The sequence below is a fragment of the Aythya ferina genome (assembly GCF_964211825.1).
Source record: "Aythya ferina genome assembly, chromosome: 1".
In the NCBI taxonomy this organism is placed as follows: domain Eukaryota; kingdom Metazoa; phylum Chordata; class Aves; order Anseriformes; family Anatidae; genus Aythya; species Aythya ferina.
Genome location: NC_140296.1, coordinates 126,445,354 through 126,462,887, shown reverse-complemented (window position 1 = coordinate 126,462,887; position 17,534 = coordinate 126,445,354). Strand labels below are relative to the sequence as shown.

The following is a 17,534-nucleotide window of genomic DNA, read 5'->3' as shown; positions in this document are numbered from 1 at the left end:
TGGTGGGAGGTGTCCCTTACCATGGCAGTCTTTAGGGTCTCTTCCAATGCAAACTGTTCTATGAAATCTTGACATGAAATTTGAGAGCAACCATTTAGGTGTACATAAGTGCAACAGCAGGGCCCAGAATGAAGACAAAGAAAAGAAGTGAGAGGATGTTAGGAAGAAAAGCAGGCAGCAAAGAACATCTCAAGGGGCCAGGCCGTCCTGCATCTGCTTTTCTTGTTGTATAATGGAAAAGTCACTGTCTTTGCACACAATAGAAAAAGGAGAAGTGAAACTAGCTCAATGCACACAAGACATGATGATTTTCCAGAAACTGATGGAAAGGAAATTCCCTGGTAAAGAAATCAATCTATGTATGCCCCATTCTGTTTAGGGGCAGTATTTCTCCATAATTTGTTAAAATGTCCACTACATCACTCCCTTGCCCTTTACCTTCTCCCACATTGTTCTTCTCCGTTGTTCTTTGCACTGCCTTGTCTATCCTCCACCTCTATGCTGTGTGCCCTCCACGCTAACCCCCTGAATGCGAGCACATCTTTCTAGCCTGGTTTGAGAAACTTGCTATCAGCCAGACTAACCAGGCAAAGCTTCCTTCTTCATCCTTCAGGCTGATTCCTGCTCATATCTGCTGACTAAAACCTTCTGACCTTTTTTTTTTTTTTTTTCCAGAGCATCCTGAGTCATTTGCATTTCTTCTCAGAAATCTTTCTGATTCAGCATATACTTCAGCAGCCATCTCCCTTAATTAGTTCCCCCCATCCACTGCCCCAGCTTAAAATCAGACTAAGGAGTAACCTGACCATTCTGCCCCAGTGTAATAGAAAGTAAATGGACACAAATGACAGTGGTGGAGTCTAATATAACAATATAAACAAGCCCTTTTTAACCTCTGAACTGGAGTCTAATCCCCTGAAGCGAGCACTGCTCTGCACTTCCACAGGCTGTAAATTCAGTTGTGATAGTGTTATCTGTCTTTGCTCTGCCCAGTAACTTCTCAAACCATTATCACTTCTAAAAAGAACCTTACTTTTCTTGTCCCCACATACTTCTAACACCTTCTCTGTTTCTCCGTTGATACTTCAAACTTTTGATTGTTGTCCATTCCTCTTTGTAGAGGCTGCAACTCCCAGTCTCTCCTCTACAGGAACAGTTCATTTGAGATTTATTCTAGTGCTAGCTGCCAGTTGTGGGTGACTTCCCAGGATGAGGCAAGGAATGGAATTTTTGATGTAGCAAGTGCAGCTTAACCACAAGACATAACTGAGGGCAGAATACATCTTATATCTCACTGTGTTGCAGGTTAAACTGGGCTAAGACCTGTACTAGCTGCAAACCTAAAATAAAAGATAGAATTACTAACAGACAAACAAAGCAAAACATAAAGATAAACAAGGGAAATAAATCTTAAAAAAAAAAAAAAAAAAAAAAAAGAGAGAGAGAGAGAAAAAGAAACATGACAAAGGAAGAAACAGCAGATCTTAACAGGAAACCTATCAGCTAGAAACTGAGACTGGAATTTGAGGAAGGAGGAGTGCAACTTCCTTCTCAGTCACTAAGTTCTCATTTTTCTTTTCTTTCTCATAGTGCCTGGGCTGATTTTCTGGGCTAAAAAAAACCCAAAGATTTGTTTAGAGTAGTTCTGAGCTCTCAGCAATTCTCATGTTTTTGCCAGTGCTTCCAGTGTTCAGCATGGATGCCTTTGACAGCCAAAGGATGAAAGAGCAATAGAAAAGGTTCAGCAACTCAGTGGTGTCTTCCTCCGGATCCAGGGACCTAAAGGGCCAAGCTTTTATATCACAAAACCACAAACGGGGATTGGTGAGCACACTGTGATTAAATGGAAGCAGAAATCACCTATGCCGAAGTGAAGTTCAAGAATGCATCACCAACTGAAGAGGTTGAAGGTAAGGAATTGGTCCTTTTTTAAGGGGAATGGGACCTCAGAAGGAGGTGGAACAGGAAACAGAGGTTTTTCCTTCTGGGACTCTGGCTCATAGTTTGACAAATTGATGAGACAGAGGAGATATCTGCCACTACAAGAGCAGGAGAGTGAAGGAATTTTAAAGTAAGATGCTAAAGGAATGTCTACAAGAGGGGAAGTGGGAATTGTTAGGTAGTCAAATTTGCAGCATGAGTAAGGATGACTACTGAGAATGCAGCAGTAGATGTCAGGTGAGCATTTGGTAAAGTATTTGGGCTCCCTTAGCGCGCTGGTTGCAACACCAATGAGTGAGAGTCCAGGATGGGTGCTGCACAGCAGTAGTGCTTAACCCTGGTATGGTGCAGGTGGTAGCTGCTTCTTTACATGTTATCTAGTCATGTCTTGAATGAGAAAGTTGTTTTTGAACAAATATCTAGTACCAACAATAGAGACGGTGGTTTATTACAGACAATCTGATCTGTTACAAATGTGGAGGGGCTTCCGTGTCAGTGAATAGCAGCAAATTTGCCCAACCCCTGGCTGCTACTGCTCTTCCTTCTGACAAAATGAAGCTGCAGATTTTTGCCTGTGTAGAGAGCATTAGAGAAAGATGTAGAGTGGGCACTTGCCCTCCACATCGTTTTGAGAGGTAGCACTGGCTGCAGAAACATACAGCCCCATGGCCCTTTGTTTATTGAGAAATGGTCCATGGAGAAGACAAACTTAAAAGTTAATAGGAGAGATGGGCTTGAACAAAACACATTGAAATACACAGGGGAAGAATTATCTAAGATCTGGAGGAAGATCCATATCTACCGCTCCTGAAAAATAACTAACACACCAAACACATTTTTATTGCTATTTAAAAAATAATGGTTGTAAAGCAGTGAATTTACTAGGCTTTGTGAAAATTCAAGGCATGTCCACATCAGTGTGCATACTGCACTCATTATGTCACAAGTAGGAATACACAGAGGTGTAGATACTCTGTGCTTGTCTCATTGCTTCCACCATTAGGTACAGGACCCTACACAAAAGTGGTGAAAGTATATATATATAAATGAATGAATAAATAAATAAATAAATAAACTATTCCTGCTACTAAGAATATTAAATTGCCCATTTACATCTTTACCTCCATCTTACAACAGGCACCAGCTCCAGATTATTCCTTGCCCTGAGGCATGAGTAATGGCTGGATTCCAGGTCACGATCCAGGTCCCTGTTTTCAGCACAGGCATAATCTGGCTGGAAACACATGATTCATCCAGGGAAATCTGAGTCCTGACTGCCTGTGAATGTTTTTTTTTATATAATGAAAGATGATGGTTTTCCCCCTGCTGTTACAGCCTCCCCCAAGCCTTTGGGAAGTAATCAGAGTGCTTCCTTGAACAGCAGTTTCTGAAAGTCTTGCTCACTCATCATGTCTGGCAGGCACATGTGGTGGCTGGCAGACTTGGGAGTTTCATGATGAACAGTGAATGAGATCTCTCTAAGCTTATCGTTAATATCGGTCTCTTCAGAAACTTCTTCACTCCTGTCCTGCAGTGAGCGCTGCTGTCTCTTCACCCTCCTGTTTGTCCTGGCTCGTGTACTTGCTGCAGCCTAAAACTGTCTCCTAACAAGTGTTTGCTTCTCCTTCCCTGTGACCCATTCTCCTGTCTGCTCCCAAACCTCCTTGGCACTTGGTACAGCAGTGTCTGTCTAGACAAAAGTCAGGTTCTGGCAAGAGTGAATCTGAGTGGGATACTTCATGCAGGCTGCTGGACATTTACCTCTGTTCTCGCAGGCACCCAGCCTGGCACAGCCAAGTTTTACCACAGAAAATCTCTGAACCCTGGCTTGGAAACCAGAGACGGAAGGGGCTTTTCCTAGGAAGTATTTTTTTTCCTCTTCTGTTGATTCTGTACTGTCATACCTTTGTACATTTTTAATTCCTTGCTCTTGTTCAGCTTACACCAGCCTTCCCATACACATAAAGTCCAGAAAGCTGAAAAAGAACTGAAGTAGGTATAAAACATATTCTGCGGAGAAATTTGCATGAAATCTTCATGTGAATGTCTCAAATACCATGGTAAGAGCAATGTTGCATTCACTAGCTCTGAGGTCAATTTGGAGACACATGGCTTCAATCCAGACTTTGAGGCCATGTGAAGAACTCACCCCCCATTGCTAGCAATTAGCATTGGTAGCAATTACTACTGCTAGCTCACAGGAGTCACTGGGGCTGTGGACACTGGTGCTGAACCTGACCATCTCCAGAAACCTAACCTGCTCCAGAAACCTGACCTGCTGCAGAGATCTGCTCCTCTCTCAAACTGTCTAACCTGACATCAGAACTGAAATTGCATTTTTTAGAGCAGTTCTTCCTTGAGTTGTACACCATTGGTAGGTGGGCTGACTGAATCATATTTGACTGTGCTGTTGTGTTTGGTGCACTCCTTCACCTGTAGTACCTCAGAAGAAGCAGCAGCAGCATGAGCAACATACGCAGACGTGCCCTCCATGGCTCCCGTGGCTGATCTCACTGCTCCTGCTCCTGGTGTGCGTTGCCCTTGTTGTTGTTCTCCTAGGTGAGTATGTGCAGGCTGGTGACCAGGAGTCGGGAGAGAGGCTTGGGGGACATGCTGGGATAAGGGTGGAGAAGTCTGTCAGCAGAGGGGAACTTCTTCCAACCAGAAGGGAGATTTTACTCAGGAACTGTGTTCTCATGAAAAAGGGTGCAAACTCTATCATCAGGGAGTTTTTATGGGGTTGTGGTTGGAGAACGATATTTCTTATTACCCTGTAACCCTTCAGGAAGCCTCACCTCTGGACGACTTTCTTCACCTTCTTCCCCTACCTCTTTCTTCATTCTTCTTAGCCTATGGGCAACCTCAGAGGCTCACATTTGAATTTCTCCGTTGCGTTCACAGTTCCCCTTCTGCGTACTTGTTGCCTGTGCACAGAACTGTTGTGGAGCAAGTCTAGCTGCATCTGCAGGCCTAACTGCACACTTGCAAACTCACACCCCTTTTAAGTGTTTTTGGTGTTTCACTGGAATAGTTCATAAAAAATGATTCTTGCACACATATCGGAGATTATGATCACTGGTTCAATCTCATTTTCTGCTAAGGATCATTCATGGCATGTTCACACAAATTGTTTGAAGTTAATTGAAGTTAATCGATGTTACATATGATTTTGATGTGGCAGAGGGACACAACAATGTATTTAATCAAAATACGAGTACAAATCACAAGTAGAAAAGAGTAGCAATTGCAATGCACTGTTGAATCACAATATAAATGTGACCCCATTACCAATCTCTGCAATCTGTCCGCCACTGCAACACTGAGTATCCCCAGCGACCAAAAAGGAATATGTGGGTTAAAGCCAGCTCAGGCTCATTGCTCTCCTCAGAGTTGTTTTTGTTGTTCAGTTTCCTACGCTGTTTTGTGCTGAAACCATACATACCTTCATCCCATGCCAGTCTGGCTAACTTAGGAGATTATTGCCATCGTTTTGATCTTCTGAGGGATGTACAGTTACACAGCTGGTCAATTCACTCAGCTGATATAACTGGTTGATTCACTCAGCTAACTAGGGCAAAGCCCACTCTTTGGTCCCATTTGTGCTGAGATAAGGTCCCCTTTCATTGCAACAGCTGTGGTCAGTCACTGCATACATTCTTCCCCGAGCTTTGTAATTGCCCCTGCCCAGCTCTTCTGAGCCTTCATCCATTATAGGAGTTCACTGATCACTCACAGGGGTCATTGTGATTACTCTTCCCTCCTCATTAGTACCGCTATTTCTAAATGACACAGCTGATGGAAATAGACATCTCTATTGTCGATGTTATCTATATTATCAATATCTCTGAGTGTTTGAGTTGGTGACTACTCCACAGTCCTCTGGGCTGTGAACATGGCCTGCTGACACCAGCCACCACCACTATGTTATTCCCCATGAGCCAAATAGCAAGTCCCAAGTATTCCACCCTGGTTTCAGTAGTGAGAGGCGTATGCTGTTACCTTCACCTGGACTGTCTTTGCTGCTGCTAAAACAGGCCCATCTAATGTGTTTCTCATCCAAACTATTGCTGATGTCTATGGCTAGCTTAGGAAGAGAGAAACTGTGTTGCTTAAGTGCTTCTTTTAATCCACTGATTGTAAAGGGATTTAGATGGGTATCTCCATGGTCAATGCCTGTGGTCAGGTGGAATCAGTCCCACCCTGTGTCATGTTCTCTGTGTTATCCCCCCCCCCAGGGGTCCCTCTGCTCTCTGACATGGAAGCTTGTCACTTGCTGTGAAGGCAGCCATACTGCTTTGGGCCTAGTTTTCTAAGAGCCATGGAGCAACTAACCCCACACCTTCAGCTCCATGGCATCCAAGGAAGCCTGAGGGCATCTGCTCAGTGCTGGGACAGACTCCAATAAAAAAACACTGGCTTGCTGCAACCACCTGGGACTGCTCAGGTGGGTCCCAGGCTTCCCTAGCTTTGTTGACTAGGTCATCCTGGCTAGAAATTGTCAGTCACTGAGTGGAGGACCCTTGCAGGCAGCTGTGGGCTGCTGGGAGCAGAAATGCTTGTTCCTCTTCCCTGACAGAATGTCAATTACCTCTTGAGAACCTGAAAGGGAGAGCCAGAGGAGCAGTGATGCTGAGTCAGTGCTTGGTGGGGAAATGCATAAAAAAGTGAAGCACAAAATGGTGTGGGAGAAGCACGTAGAAAGTGGTAACCCTGACTACTTTTCTCTCCCCTTCCAGTCACTCGTGTCTCCCAGAGCTGTGACAAGCCCGCAGCCCTGCAGCGGAACCACACAGAGTGGCACTGCATCTTGGCGGTGCCTCAAAGCAAAGGTCAGTCGTGCTGGCAAGGATGCAGGAGGTCTTCGTTATGAGGATGGTGATTGCTGGGGTCTGCTCTCACAGCAAGCAGCAACAGGAGCAGGCTCCAGAGGAGAGATGTGGGAGAGAGAGAAAAAGGATTTCCTGCTAGCAGCTTAGGGGGAGGATAGGTCCATGTTAAGAGTGTCCTGGAAGGGCAGGGTGGGTGTGAACACACTGACAAGGACAAAATGCATAGTATCATACAGTGGTGCAGGGAAGATTAATAATGGAGCAATAATAAAAGTGCAACTCTCTTCAGAAAAACAAGCAATATTCCCTGCTGCTGCACCTACAATCCTATGGGAGACTATACAAGGAGGAGTCAAAACAGATCACCAGAATGGCTTTATCTTTGTCAAGGCAAGACCTGAGAGCACGGTACAAGGATTGCCATGGACATGTGAACACAGAGCTCTCTTCTGATCGTACCTCAAAACGATTTGAAGAAATACCTGCATTATCCTTGTTTCTTTTTCTTCCAAAAATTTATAGAAGGAAGGAAGGAAGGAAGGAAGGAAGGAAGGAAGGAAGGAAGGAAGGAAGGAAGGAAGGAAGGAAGGAAGGAAGGAAGGAAGGAAGGAAAAGAAAGAGAAAGAGAGAGAGAGAGAGAGAGAGAGAAAGAAAGAAAGAAAGAGAGAGAGAGAGAGAGAAAGAAAGAAAGAAAGAAAGAAAGAGAGAGAGAGAGAGAGAAAGAAAGAAAGAAAGAGAGAGAGAGAGAGAGAAAGAAAGAAAGAAAGAGAGAGAGAGAGAGAGAGAGAGAGAAAGAAAGAAAGAAAGAAAGAAAGAAAGAAAGAAAGAAAGAAAGAAAGAAAGAAAGAAAGAAAGAAAGAAAGAAAGAAAGAAAGAAAGAAAGAAAGAAAGAAAGAAAGAAAGAAAGAAAGAAAAAGAAAAGATCTAAGTTAGAATATGAGCATTGTCCCTGGAGAACAAGGAGGTCTTTGCAGTGACCATCTCTCTCTTTATTAGCATTCATGCTCCGTGGTCTCTCCCTGCACAGGGCGAGACTGGAAGTGCTGTCCAGAGGGCTGGAGACACTTTCAAGAAAGCTGCTATTATGTCTCAGATGATGAGATGTCCTGGGATGAGAGCCAGCAGAACTGCAGTGGGATGGGCTCCCAGCTGGTGGTGATCAATACAAAAGCAGAGCAGGTAAGTGCAGGGCTGAGAGAGGGGCAGAGCAGCCTGGAGACAGGAGTGCCAGGCCTGGAGGGGCCTCAGAGCCCCTCCTGGCTCCTGCAGTGGAGGGGGGATATCCTTGCTGCATCCTCTCAGCACTGGCTCCAGTCTGCCACCAGCTCCACCCCACTGGGACTCCTGCCACCTCCCTCTGTTCAGTCCTGAACCTCATGGACGTTGTACTCTCCCTGATTTCCAGGATTTCCTCTATAAGGAAATAGGAACACAGTTTAAACGCGACCGAAACGGAGTCATTTTATACATCGGTCTGAGGGCAGAGGATGTGGGCCAGTGGCGCTGGGCAGATCAGACTCCCTATAATGAAACAGCAGCGTGAGTATCCCATGACGGAGAGGGTTTGGTGTGACTCCGGGTAGTGCAAGAGGGTGGAAGAGATGTGAAGGTGTCTGATGAGCATGGGAGGGATATGCCATGGCTGTCTGTGAGAGGACAATGATGGAGCCGGCAAGGGCTTTGTAGGATACCAGGTTCCCAGAGATCCATCCATGCTGGTTAGTGGTTAGTGATAAATTATCTGTGACATGGCCATGGGTGCTGTAGGCAGAGAAGAAGCTGCATTTTGTGAGGAGAAAGAGTCCTTCATACGGGGCAAGCCTTGCCTGTCCTCCGTACTGCCCCACCACGCACGTGTGCAGGTGTAGGCACATGATATATGTTCCTGTATGTGTGCAGGTGTAGGCACATGCTGGGCCAGTGCTGTGATGCTGCAGAAGCGATGGGGTGCTGGAGAGATCACCAGGGCTTTGCTTGCAGATGTTTCTTCTGGAAGAGACGCATCCCCTGCTGGCTGTGAAGTGCCTGGGGTGAGCTGTGGTGAGCAGCTCTGCCCAATAGGACTGAACAGCTCCCTGCTGTGTTGGTTCTAGGAAGAAGTCAGGTTTGCATGTAAGACTGCTGCCAGTGGGATTAGCAGAGTGAGAGGAAGGCTACGACTTCTGTCCATCAAACTGCATCTGGAATGCAAAGCCTTGTGTTCCACGTGTGGCCTTTTCCAGCAAGGTGCTTGCACGGTGCACAGGGAGTAATATGTCTGTCTCTCTCTCAGGTTCTGGAGGCCTGGGGAGCCAAGTAATGTGCCTGAAGAGATGTGTGTCGTATTCCATCAGAAGGCAGAACGTCTCCGGAACTGGAATGATGTCCGATGTGCAATCCGTTCTTATCGGATTTGTGAAACTACAGCAGTAACTCTGTGATGGAGGAATCCTCATCCTGAGATGAGCAGCGAACTGGGAACAGCAGAGGGCTGTGTTGGGAGGGGTAGGAGAGCCTTGGAGCATTTATCTTGCCTCTGCTGGTGGGATGATGAGACTGGGAGTGATGTTGCTCTGCACCCAGCATCCCCTGTGCTTGTGTATTTCTGAAAGTACTATGACCCCTCAAGTGGAAACAATAAATGCTAGAGAACTCTGCCTGTGCTTTCTCAGGCTGACCATCCCATCCCACGGTCGGTGAAGACAGATTTGGCAATGGAAGCTCCAGGCAAGCATGGCAGGTGAAGGTCATGTCTGGGAAATGGGCCAGTACCTTTCTTTCAATGCCATTGCCTCCATGGGACTGACACACGAGGGTTCGGGGTCATCAAAGCAGTTCCTGGGCTCTTCTGTCAGTCATCCTCTTCTCTCTGTGTGGGTCTGGCAGCTGCTGGCTGGAAAGAGCTGGAGCTCTCCAGAAGGAGGAAGATGCAGGAATGCAAGAAGGATGCTCAGAGCTGCTGTTCCCTTTGTCTCCTTGAGAAGAGGTGTCTGCTTCTTGCTGGGTCATAGAGAGCATTGGTTTTGCTGAACAAATACTGATTTCCTGTAAAGCAGAAAATACAATATTACACCGATGAAAAAGGCTCTGGGCTCACTCTCCCTCTGTCTGTTTCCCTTTCCCTCCCTAAGCTGAGGTATTTTGCACGTGCACGTGCTTCATACCAAGCATGTTGCTGTGCCAGCAAAGAGCCAGAGATGACTACTGCAGTAGAAGTTGCATACACCCAGTGAGTCTTAACGCTTCAGAGATAACCTGTGTGTAATGGTCCTGTTGCACACAGCCAGGGCTCTGGGAGAGAGCGGGCACAGGAAACCAGCTGTGGGGTTTTCATATGTTGCCATGCTGAAGGTCTTACCTGAGAGAGAAACAGGAGCGTGTGCCAGGAGTCTAGGCTGCACATGGTTGACCAGGTATGAGGACATGGCTCCAGCAGCAAAATAATGAGGTCCTTTGGTCACCCCTCCCACCTCAGAGCTAATCCTGGACTCAACAGATGCAGCGGGCGTCCTGGGAGGCTGACACCTCAGTGGGCCCTGTCAGGGCACACCTGCCCAGGCTGGACGATGCTGGAGAAGAGGCAGGGAGAGGCAGGGCGGTTGCTGCCCGTGAGGGCCCCTCCAGAAGTGCAATGCATATTGCCTTCACTTCCACCCGAGTCTTGCTGCAGACTGTGTGCCCCTGTGGCTCCCATCCTTCTCCACCCCTTTCTGTTTCCTGGTCCCTATGCCCCCACCTCTGTTTCCCTCAGGTAGCACCATCTGCCTTGGTTCTCCCAAACAAACCGTGCCACTTCCCCATGCAGTGCCGATGTGCATCTCCTGGCTGTGTTGTTCTGTCCTTCCTATAATGTGAGCCGTCCCTCTGTGTCCCAGTGCAGGGGAGAATTTGTACTGGAGAAAAGGTGGCTGACCAGGAGAGTTGGCTTCCTAAACCCATCCATGGGAGTTGTTGTGTGGGTGGTGGCAGAAGCTGCTGAATGACATAGCCCAGCAGATGCAAGGCAGCTGCATTGCCATGTCCCTAGGTCTAGGCTGTAGCGAGGCTGAGTGTGTACACCAAACAGGCACAGCTGCACACATTCACACAGCATGTAGGTATACAGGTACAAGTATGCATAGCTGTCAGACAGATGAGCACTGCTGAAAAGCACTTGCACAAACAGCTCCAGCAGCCTCAGGCTACTGTCCTCTCTGACTGCTCAGGGTGAAAGCTTGTTAGCGGAGAATATAAGCTTGCATATACAGAGTATGGATCCCTCCAGGTTTAGGATATCCCGACCAAAAGCCCCGGGACAAACGGACACAACGACCAGTGTTCTGTGCCGTAAGCCAATTTATTACTGCGTGACATTATCTTATTTAGTGTCAAAGCGTCCCACCCAGGAACCCAGGACCCCTCCCACTGTGCTCACAGGCACCCCAGACCCCTCCTTTTGTGCACGCAGGCACAACCCAGAATAATCCCACACCTCCCCCCTCTTTATGCAGTAACGTACCCTCTTTAACCCGTTACACTAAGCGTGATTTAATCATAATTACTTAGGGACGAGTATCCGTCCCAGGAGCAAGCGGTGACAATGGGAACCCTTCATGATTTTTGGTGAGAATGGTCAGCATGCTGCGATTCATTATACTGCTTCTAGCTATTTTTGCTTTAATACATGCATATACTAGCCCTATCACGATGAATACTATTACCAGTAGCAATATTGTTTTTAAGAGCGATTTAAGCCATCCTTCTAGCTGAAAGCCTACCCCCTCGAGAGTTGCCCCCAGCCAATTCTGTTCTGCGTCACGCTGCTCTTCTTTTATTTTGTCTTGTACCTGGGCTATTTGGGATATGTCACGTTCTACATCGGCAGTTACATTCGGAATGTGTATACAACAATGGTCAACCTTATCTTTAAAGTATCCACAGATGCCCTGTTCCTTTAACAGAAGCATATCCGGGGCCAATCTATTCTGCAGGGTCATTCTTGTTGTGGCTTGTAACTGTATATTTAATTCCTTAAACCCCCTTTTGGTCATGTTGGCCAGTCTATGTACTTGCCCCATCAAATTGTATATCAGCTCCCTATTGTGGTAGGAGGCTATCGGGGCAAACAACGATTCTACCACCCATCCTATTTTTATCCCAGTGGACAGTTCCTGCCACTCATCGTCTTCTTCACTTACTTCTCTTTTTGTCCTTCTCTCTATAAGAGGAGATTTTTTCCAAAGCGGGCAAAGGGTGGGCAATCCTAAAGTTATTTCTTTTACTGGGCCATCCAAACTTAAATGAGTCGTCCAAGTTCCATCACTGTCGGCCCACACAAAATGTCCCATGCTTCGTATAGTCGAAGATTTACAATTCACTAAGGTCTTTTCCCTACCAGTCTGGCTGGCTATATTCCGATTGGTGATACTCATGTTAACTTGTAGACCTCTGCATGCACATCCGGTGGCTAAGGCTATCTTTACCGGGAGCAGAGATATTGTTTCTAAAGCAGTGTCACAATTGAATATTTGTGTACAATTCCACCACGGGACTGCCTTTACCCTCTCCCGACTACTAGTTTCCCTCTGAGCCGTCTCATATAGTAAACTCTGGTCATTATTCGTCCTTCCTACCCACTGCAAACACCAAGGAGTATTCCCCCCATATTGGTATTTCTGCAGTATATTTAATGCCCATGCTGACTCCCAACCCTCTAATCCTCCTATCTCATTACCTTCTTTACACTTCCATATAACCTTTTCCTTTTGTCGTGTGCGTGGTGCATCATACTCACACATCCCTAGTCGTCCATCCTCGTTGTCTAGGTCCATAAATATGTAATTTCTTTCCTTTTGACGCCCAGAATAAAGGCGAATCTGACACTCTCTATAAAACCCTTCCGGCATTTCTGTCTCTATGACCGTTTCCGATTCACATTGGATTGTTTTGTTTTTCTCAATCTGGGGTATCGGTGATGTGATTATACCCCAGGGTATAGGATCACCTGCGGATTTAGGTATAGGTAAACAAGCGGTCACTTGACTCACATTCTGCATTTTTGTGAAATCTCTAATTAACCCTATCATTAAATTTTCCTCTTGATTGCTCCTTGCTTGCTGTGTGCACTGAACTGACCTTTTATCTCTCATTTTTAACAACACCGGAATTTTACAGACTCCTTGGGTTGCTCGTGGGCTGCGAGCAGTGCAATGTGGCCACAATAGCAGACCCATAGAGCACAAACCAAGTGTCGTGTTAGCTGGAATCACCTTCCAAGCACGTTCCTGAGAACAGAGCAACCAATAGGGGTTAGGTAAATGCCAATGAGCAGAGTTCGAAACATGCGCGACGCGGACCGATTGATAAAGGGCCGTCGCACGGCTACGTACAGTCCAAGCATCCCCAGGGAAAAAGTCCACCGGTGCAGGAGCTTGGCCTGGTGGCCCCACCCACAACCAGGCCACCGACTGATTGCGCACCGTGGTCTTAACTGTCCATGGCAGAACGGTCACATCCGCTATTGTCCCATTGTCCCAAATGTCAATGGAGCCACACAATTGTGCCACCGGCAGAACGGTTTCTTTTCCGTTCTCCGTTGCATGTGTGGTGCTGTCTGATGTCCAGAGTGTTTCATGTGTCAGATTGATACCTGCCTGCACGGTGGCATTGATACGGATTGTAGTCAGCTTCCTTCCCCGGCAAGTAACAGGCGGGAACAACCCACGAAGTGTCCCGTTGAGTACTGGCTCAGCAGACCGTAGGTTGTAAGCGTATGGCGTTGGAAACAGGGGAGCGGTCCGGTAGCCCACAGCATACTCCTGCCAGTAGCCCCCGTACACTGCAGGGCATAAGGCGAGGACAAGCAGGAGTCGCTGTAAAGGGAAGAAAGTTACTTACTCATTTCCTGTTCCTTTGAGTCCACCTGCTCAGGGAACGACTGTTCCTTTGAGTCCAGGGAATGGACGTACCCATTGGGCTGGAACCCATCGAACCCCCGATGGTAGTTGTACACAGGTGTAACCCCGACCCATAACTAACAGGGGTACCGGATCCCGATTCCATGGCCCACCGTCCAGGCGTACCTGAACGACCCCTAAAGGTACGCGTTCTGTCATAGCATGGTCTGCGGATCGACCTTCCAAATGATTTAAATTAAAAAGGGCCTTTAATAACAAAGCGTGCGGACAGGAATCTCCATAGCCAGTCGCCTCCATTCCCCCCTCTTTAAGGGCATCGAGGCGAGCTTTCAAAGCCAGATGAGTACGCTCAATAATGGCTTGCCCAGTAGAATTATGCGGAATACCCAAGATATGAGTGATGCCCCAGGTGCAACACCATTGGCCAAAGAGCCGACTAGTGTAGCCTGGACCATTATCTGTTTTTAGAGTGTGCGGGATGCCCATGACCGCAACTGCAATGCGCAGGGCATGAATGCACTCTCGAGCTTTCTGTGCTGTGAGAGCAGTAGCCCACATCATACCACTACAGGTATCCACTGCGACGTGGAGAAACCAGAAATGTCCGAAAGGTGCATATTCTGTAACGTCCATCTGCCACAGCTCGTTGGGGCGCAGTCCTCTCGGATTTACCCCAGACAGCAGAGGAGCAGGGTGACTACAGGCTGGACATGCGGCTATTATAGACCGTGCATCAGCTAGTGGAATTTTAAATAGACGATGCAACGACAAAGCTGATTGGTGAAATTGGCGGTGTGACTGGGCAGCAGCTACGCGGGTATTGACAAGAGCGGGGTAGCATGCCAAGTCTGCTGCCGCATTACCCGCCGTAATGAAACCAGGTAACTGGGTATGGCTGTTGACATGCATTACAAAAACAGGCTGGCTGCGCTGAGAAAGAGCATTATACAGGAGGACTGCGGTTTCAGTCCGTGGTGTGTGGAGGAATGGTTAAGCGAAGTAGGCCATGTGAACATTGCACAGCTAGGAGGCCGCAAGTTAACAAAGTATCGAACACAGCTCAAATGAGCCTGAGAAAGTACGTAAATAAGCCTGAGAAAATACGTGAATGCGGCCTGGGAAGGAATGTAAGTTCTGGGAGGTTTTAGGGAGGTTTCAGGGAGGTTTCAGGTACAAGAATACGATATCTGTTGGTATGCTGGGAAAGTACTAACTGTGTTACTTTGGTGGGAAACTAGCTGATAGAATAGAGAAATGCACTAACCAATCATGAGCTTAGCTTTTGCAATATGTATGAGCTAATTATATTGAATTAGATAAAAGACGACTGAGCTATCCAATAAATCGAAGTTCACTGATCACTCATATTGAGCGTCTGTGTCTTCCTTCCGTCGACAACAAATGTCCTCGCAACAGTGGTGCAATGCAGGAATGGCAGAGGGTGGCAGAGTGAAAACAGTATTGGCTATCTGTTACAATATTCAAAGGCTCTGTGGGAAAAAGAGAGCACGAGACAAATAGCAAGCATTTCAAGACGCTGTAAAGAAACAGAAGTGTTGCAGCGCACTTGGCCTTCCCATTCCGAGCCAGTCCACCACACCACAGCAAACTTGTGAGTGGAGCCAGCTGCATCAGTGAAAACAGTTCGAGCCTGCAATGGCTCTGGAGAGATCGGCAAAGCAGGAATTACATCAAGTACGGAAAATAGATTCGCATAAGGCGACTTTGGATACGCCTGCAAAGCATAAAGGTAAGCTGCTAGGGCAGTCTGCAACCGCATAGATTGTTGTAAAAGGGACGCCAGGGCATTTGGCCGTAGTTCCACCGACAACAGGCGCGGTTCACTGCCATCTATTGCACGTACCTTCGTTCGAGCCCACTCTATAGCGAGGGCAAGGAGTTCATCCCATTGTGGAAACGCAACGCGGGGCACAGACACATAGCCAAAAAGCAGTGGGCGCTGCAGCTGGCCCTGATGTAGAATAGTAACAGCTCCCTGTACCTGCAGAAGGATGTGTGCAAGTAAGGGCCGCACGGCATCGCGACGCCATAAGCCTTGCTTTTGGAGGCATTGCATAAAGCGCTCTAATATGTGCTGATGTTGGGAAGACAGCTGGCACAGGGCTGTCAGGTCAGTGTCGCCCCGTAACTGATCAGTAAATAATTGCATCTCGTCAGGGGGCAGCGGAACAAATTGACGGAGCCACTGCAGGGCGCGAACCAACACTTGTAACTGATGCAAGTTAGCAACTGAATTCTCTGTGACTAACAATTTTTAAGGCCGCACAAGGCGTTCTGTAAGCTGAGTCCCCAGATATTTGTATGGAGCCACTAACTGAGTTTTATCTTTCCCGATGGTCAGACCAAATCTCAACAGAGCGGCCTCTATTTGATCATACAGACCCGAAGGCAGTACGGGGGCAGCAAGCAGCAGGTCATCCATATAATGGACTACCAAGATAGTGGGGTGCTGCTGACGAACTGCCTCGAGGGCTTTGGCCACATACATCTGACAAATTGTAGGGGAATTCTTCATACCTTGAGGGAGGACAACCCATTCATACTGGGCTGCTGGCTGCATATTGTTCAACGATGTAATGGTTAGAGCAAAACGCTTGGTGTCATCGGGATGCAAAGGTATGCTGAAAAAACAATCCTTTAAATCTATAATCATACATTGCCAATCTCTAGGGATCATAGTAGGTAACGGCAACCCGGGCTGTAAGGGCCCCATGTCCTCCATCGAGGCGTTAACCGCACGTAAATCATGTAAAAAGCGCCATTTCCCAGATTTTTCCTTAATTACAAATACAGGGGAGTTCCAAGGGCTAGTTGACAGAACGAGATGTCCTTGTTGCACTTCTTGTTTGACGAGTTCATGCAGAGCGATAAGCTTTTCTTTTGTGATGGGCCACTGGGCAACCCATATGGGGTCATCCGACCACCATGTTAAATGCCAACAGGGGTGCAGCTCCCCAGTGGCCCCTTGTATAAAACCTGCTGTGAAGGTTCAATATGCAAGCCAGCTCCTGCTAACACTAATGCATCACGACTTAACAGAGATATAGGAATGGCTAGAACGTAGGGTCTGAGGGGCCCCACCTCCCGCCGGACACCAGCGTCATCCCAGTGAATCAATACTGGATGATGGCTGTGATGACCTTCCACCAAACCACCCACCCCACTGACCGCTCGGGGCAGTGGATCTAGTGGCCACTGTTGAGGCCAGTGTGCGGCGGAAATGGAGGTGACATCTGCACCGGAGTCCACTAAAAAGGTTATAGTGGCTACCGGTGGAAATGGATCCTTCACACCTTGAATAGCTACTCAGGCAGGCAAAGTTGGCCGAGAACCCATGTCAAAGCTAACTTGTATCAGGGGATAATTCGCGCTAGAGAGTCCATCATCACTTTCGGTTACCAGAGGGAATACAGTGGGCTCAGCTGTGGCAGTCCGCAGCTGCATGGGAATCTCCACTCCTTGCTCCACCGCCCGTGCACCTGCAAGCCAAGCTTCTGTATTTACCAATCGTTTTCCGGCCCGAGACTGGACGGCGGACTTGTCCACCCCTGCTCGATGGGGGTTGGGACCCATGCTTGCGGCCGAGACGGCGGGTCCCTTTTCGTCCCGGCGTTGGCGTTTCCCGACAGCCCCCCCCTCTTTTCCTCTTTTACCTCCCCTTTTCATTGTGAATACTCGTGAGCGTGGTGGCCAGATCGCCCACACACCCAACAATGGACACGGCTGTTTTTGATCACAGGTTCCCTTTTCTTGGAACAATCACGAGCTACATGACCACGCTGTCCGCAACGAAAACAGCCTCCAGGATGAATCTGGAGAGCAAATGCCTGAAGGGTGGATGTGACCCCAACCATCTGCTCACTGAGAG

General features: G+C 47.6%; 1 protein-coding gene across 3 annotated transcripts; it reads left to right on the top strand.

The window, feature by feature from the left end:
- Window positions 1-1,553: 1,553 nt before the first annotated feature.
- On the top strand, window positions 1,554-9,406 carry LOC311442277 (C-type lectin domain family 4 member D-like). Of its 3 annotated transcripts, XM_084531269.1 has the most exons (6): window positions 1,559-1,910; window positions 4,381-4,500; window positions 6,678-6,770; window positions 7,798-7,949; window positions 8,176-8,309; window positions 9,043-9,406. In XM_084531269.1, exons 1-6 carry the CDS (start codon window positions 1,844-1,846, stop codon window positions 9,188-9,190), a joined length of 714 nt encoding a protein of 237 aa, XP_084387395.1. In that variant the 5' UTR covers window positions 1,559-1,843; the 3' UTR covers window positions 9,191-9,406. The 3 variants fall into 3 exon arrangements, with proteins under 3 accessions (XP_084387397.1, XP_084387396.1, XP_084387395.1); XM_084531271.1 differs by lacking the exon at window positions 4,381-4,500 and having other exon boundaries at window positions 1,554-1,910; XM_084531270.1 differs by lacking the exon at window positions 6,678-6,770 and having other exon boundaries at window positions 1,557-1,910.
- The last annotated feature ends 8,128 nt before the right edge of the window (window positions 9,407-17,534 follow it).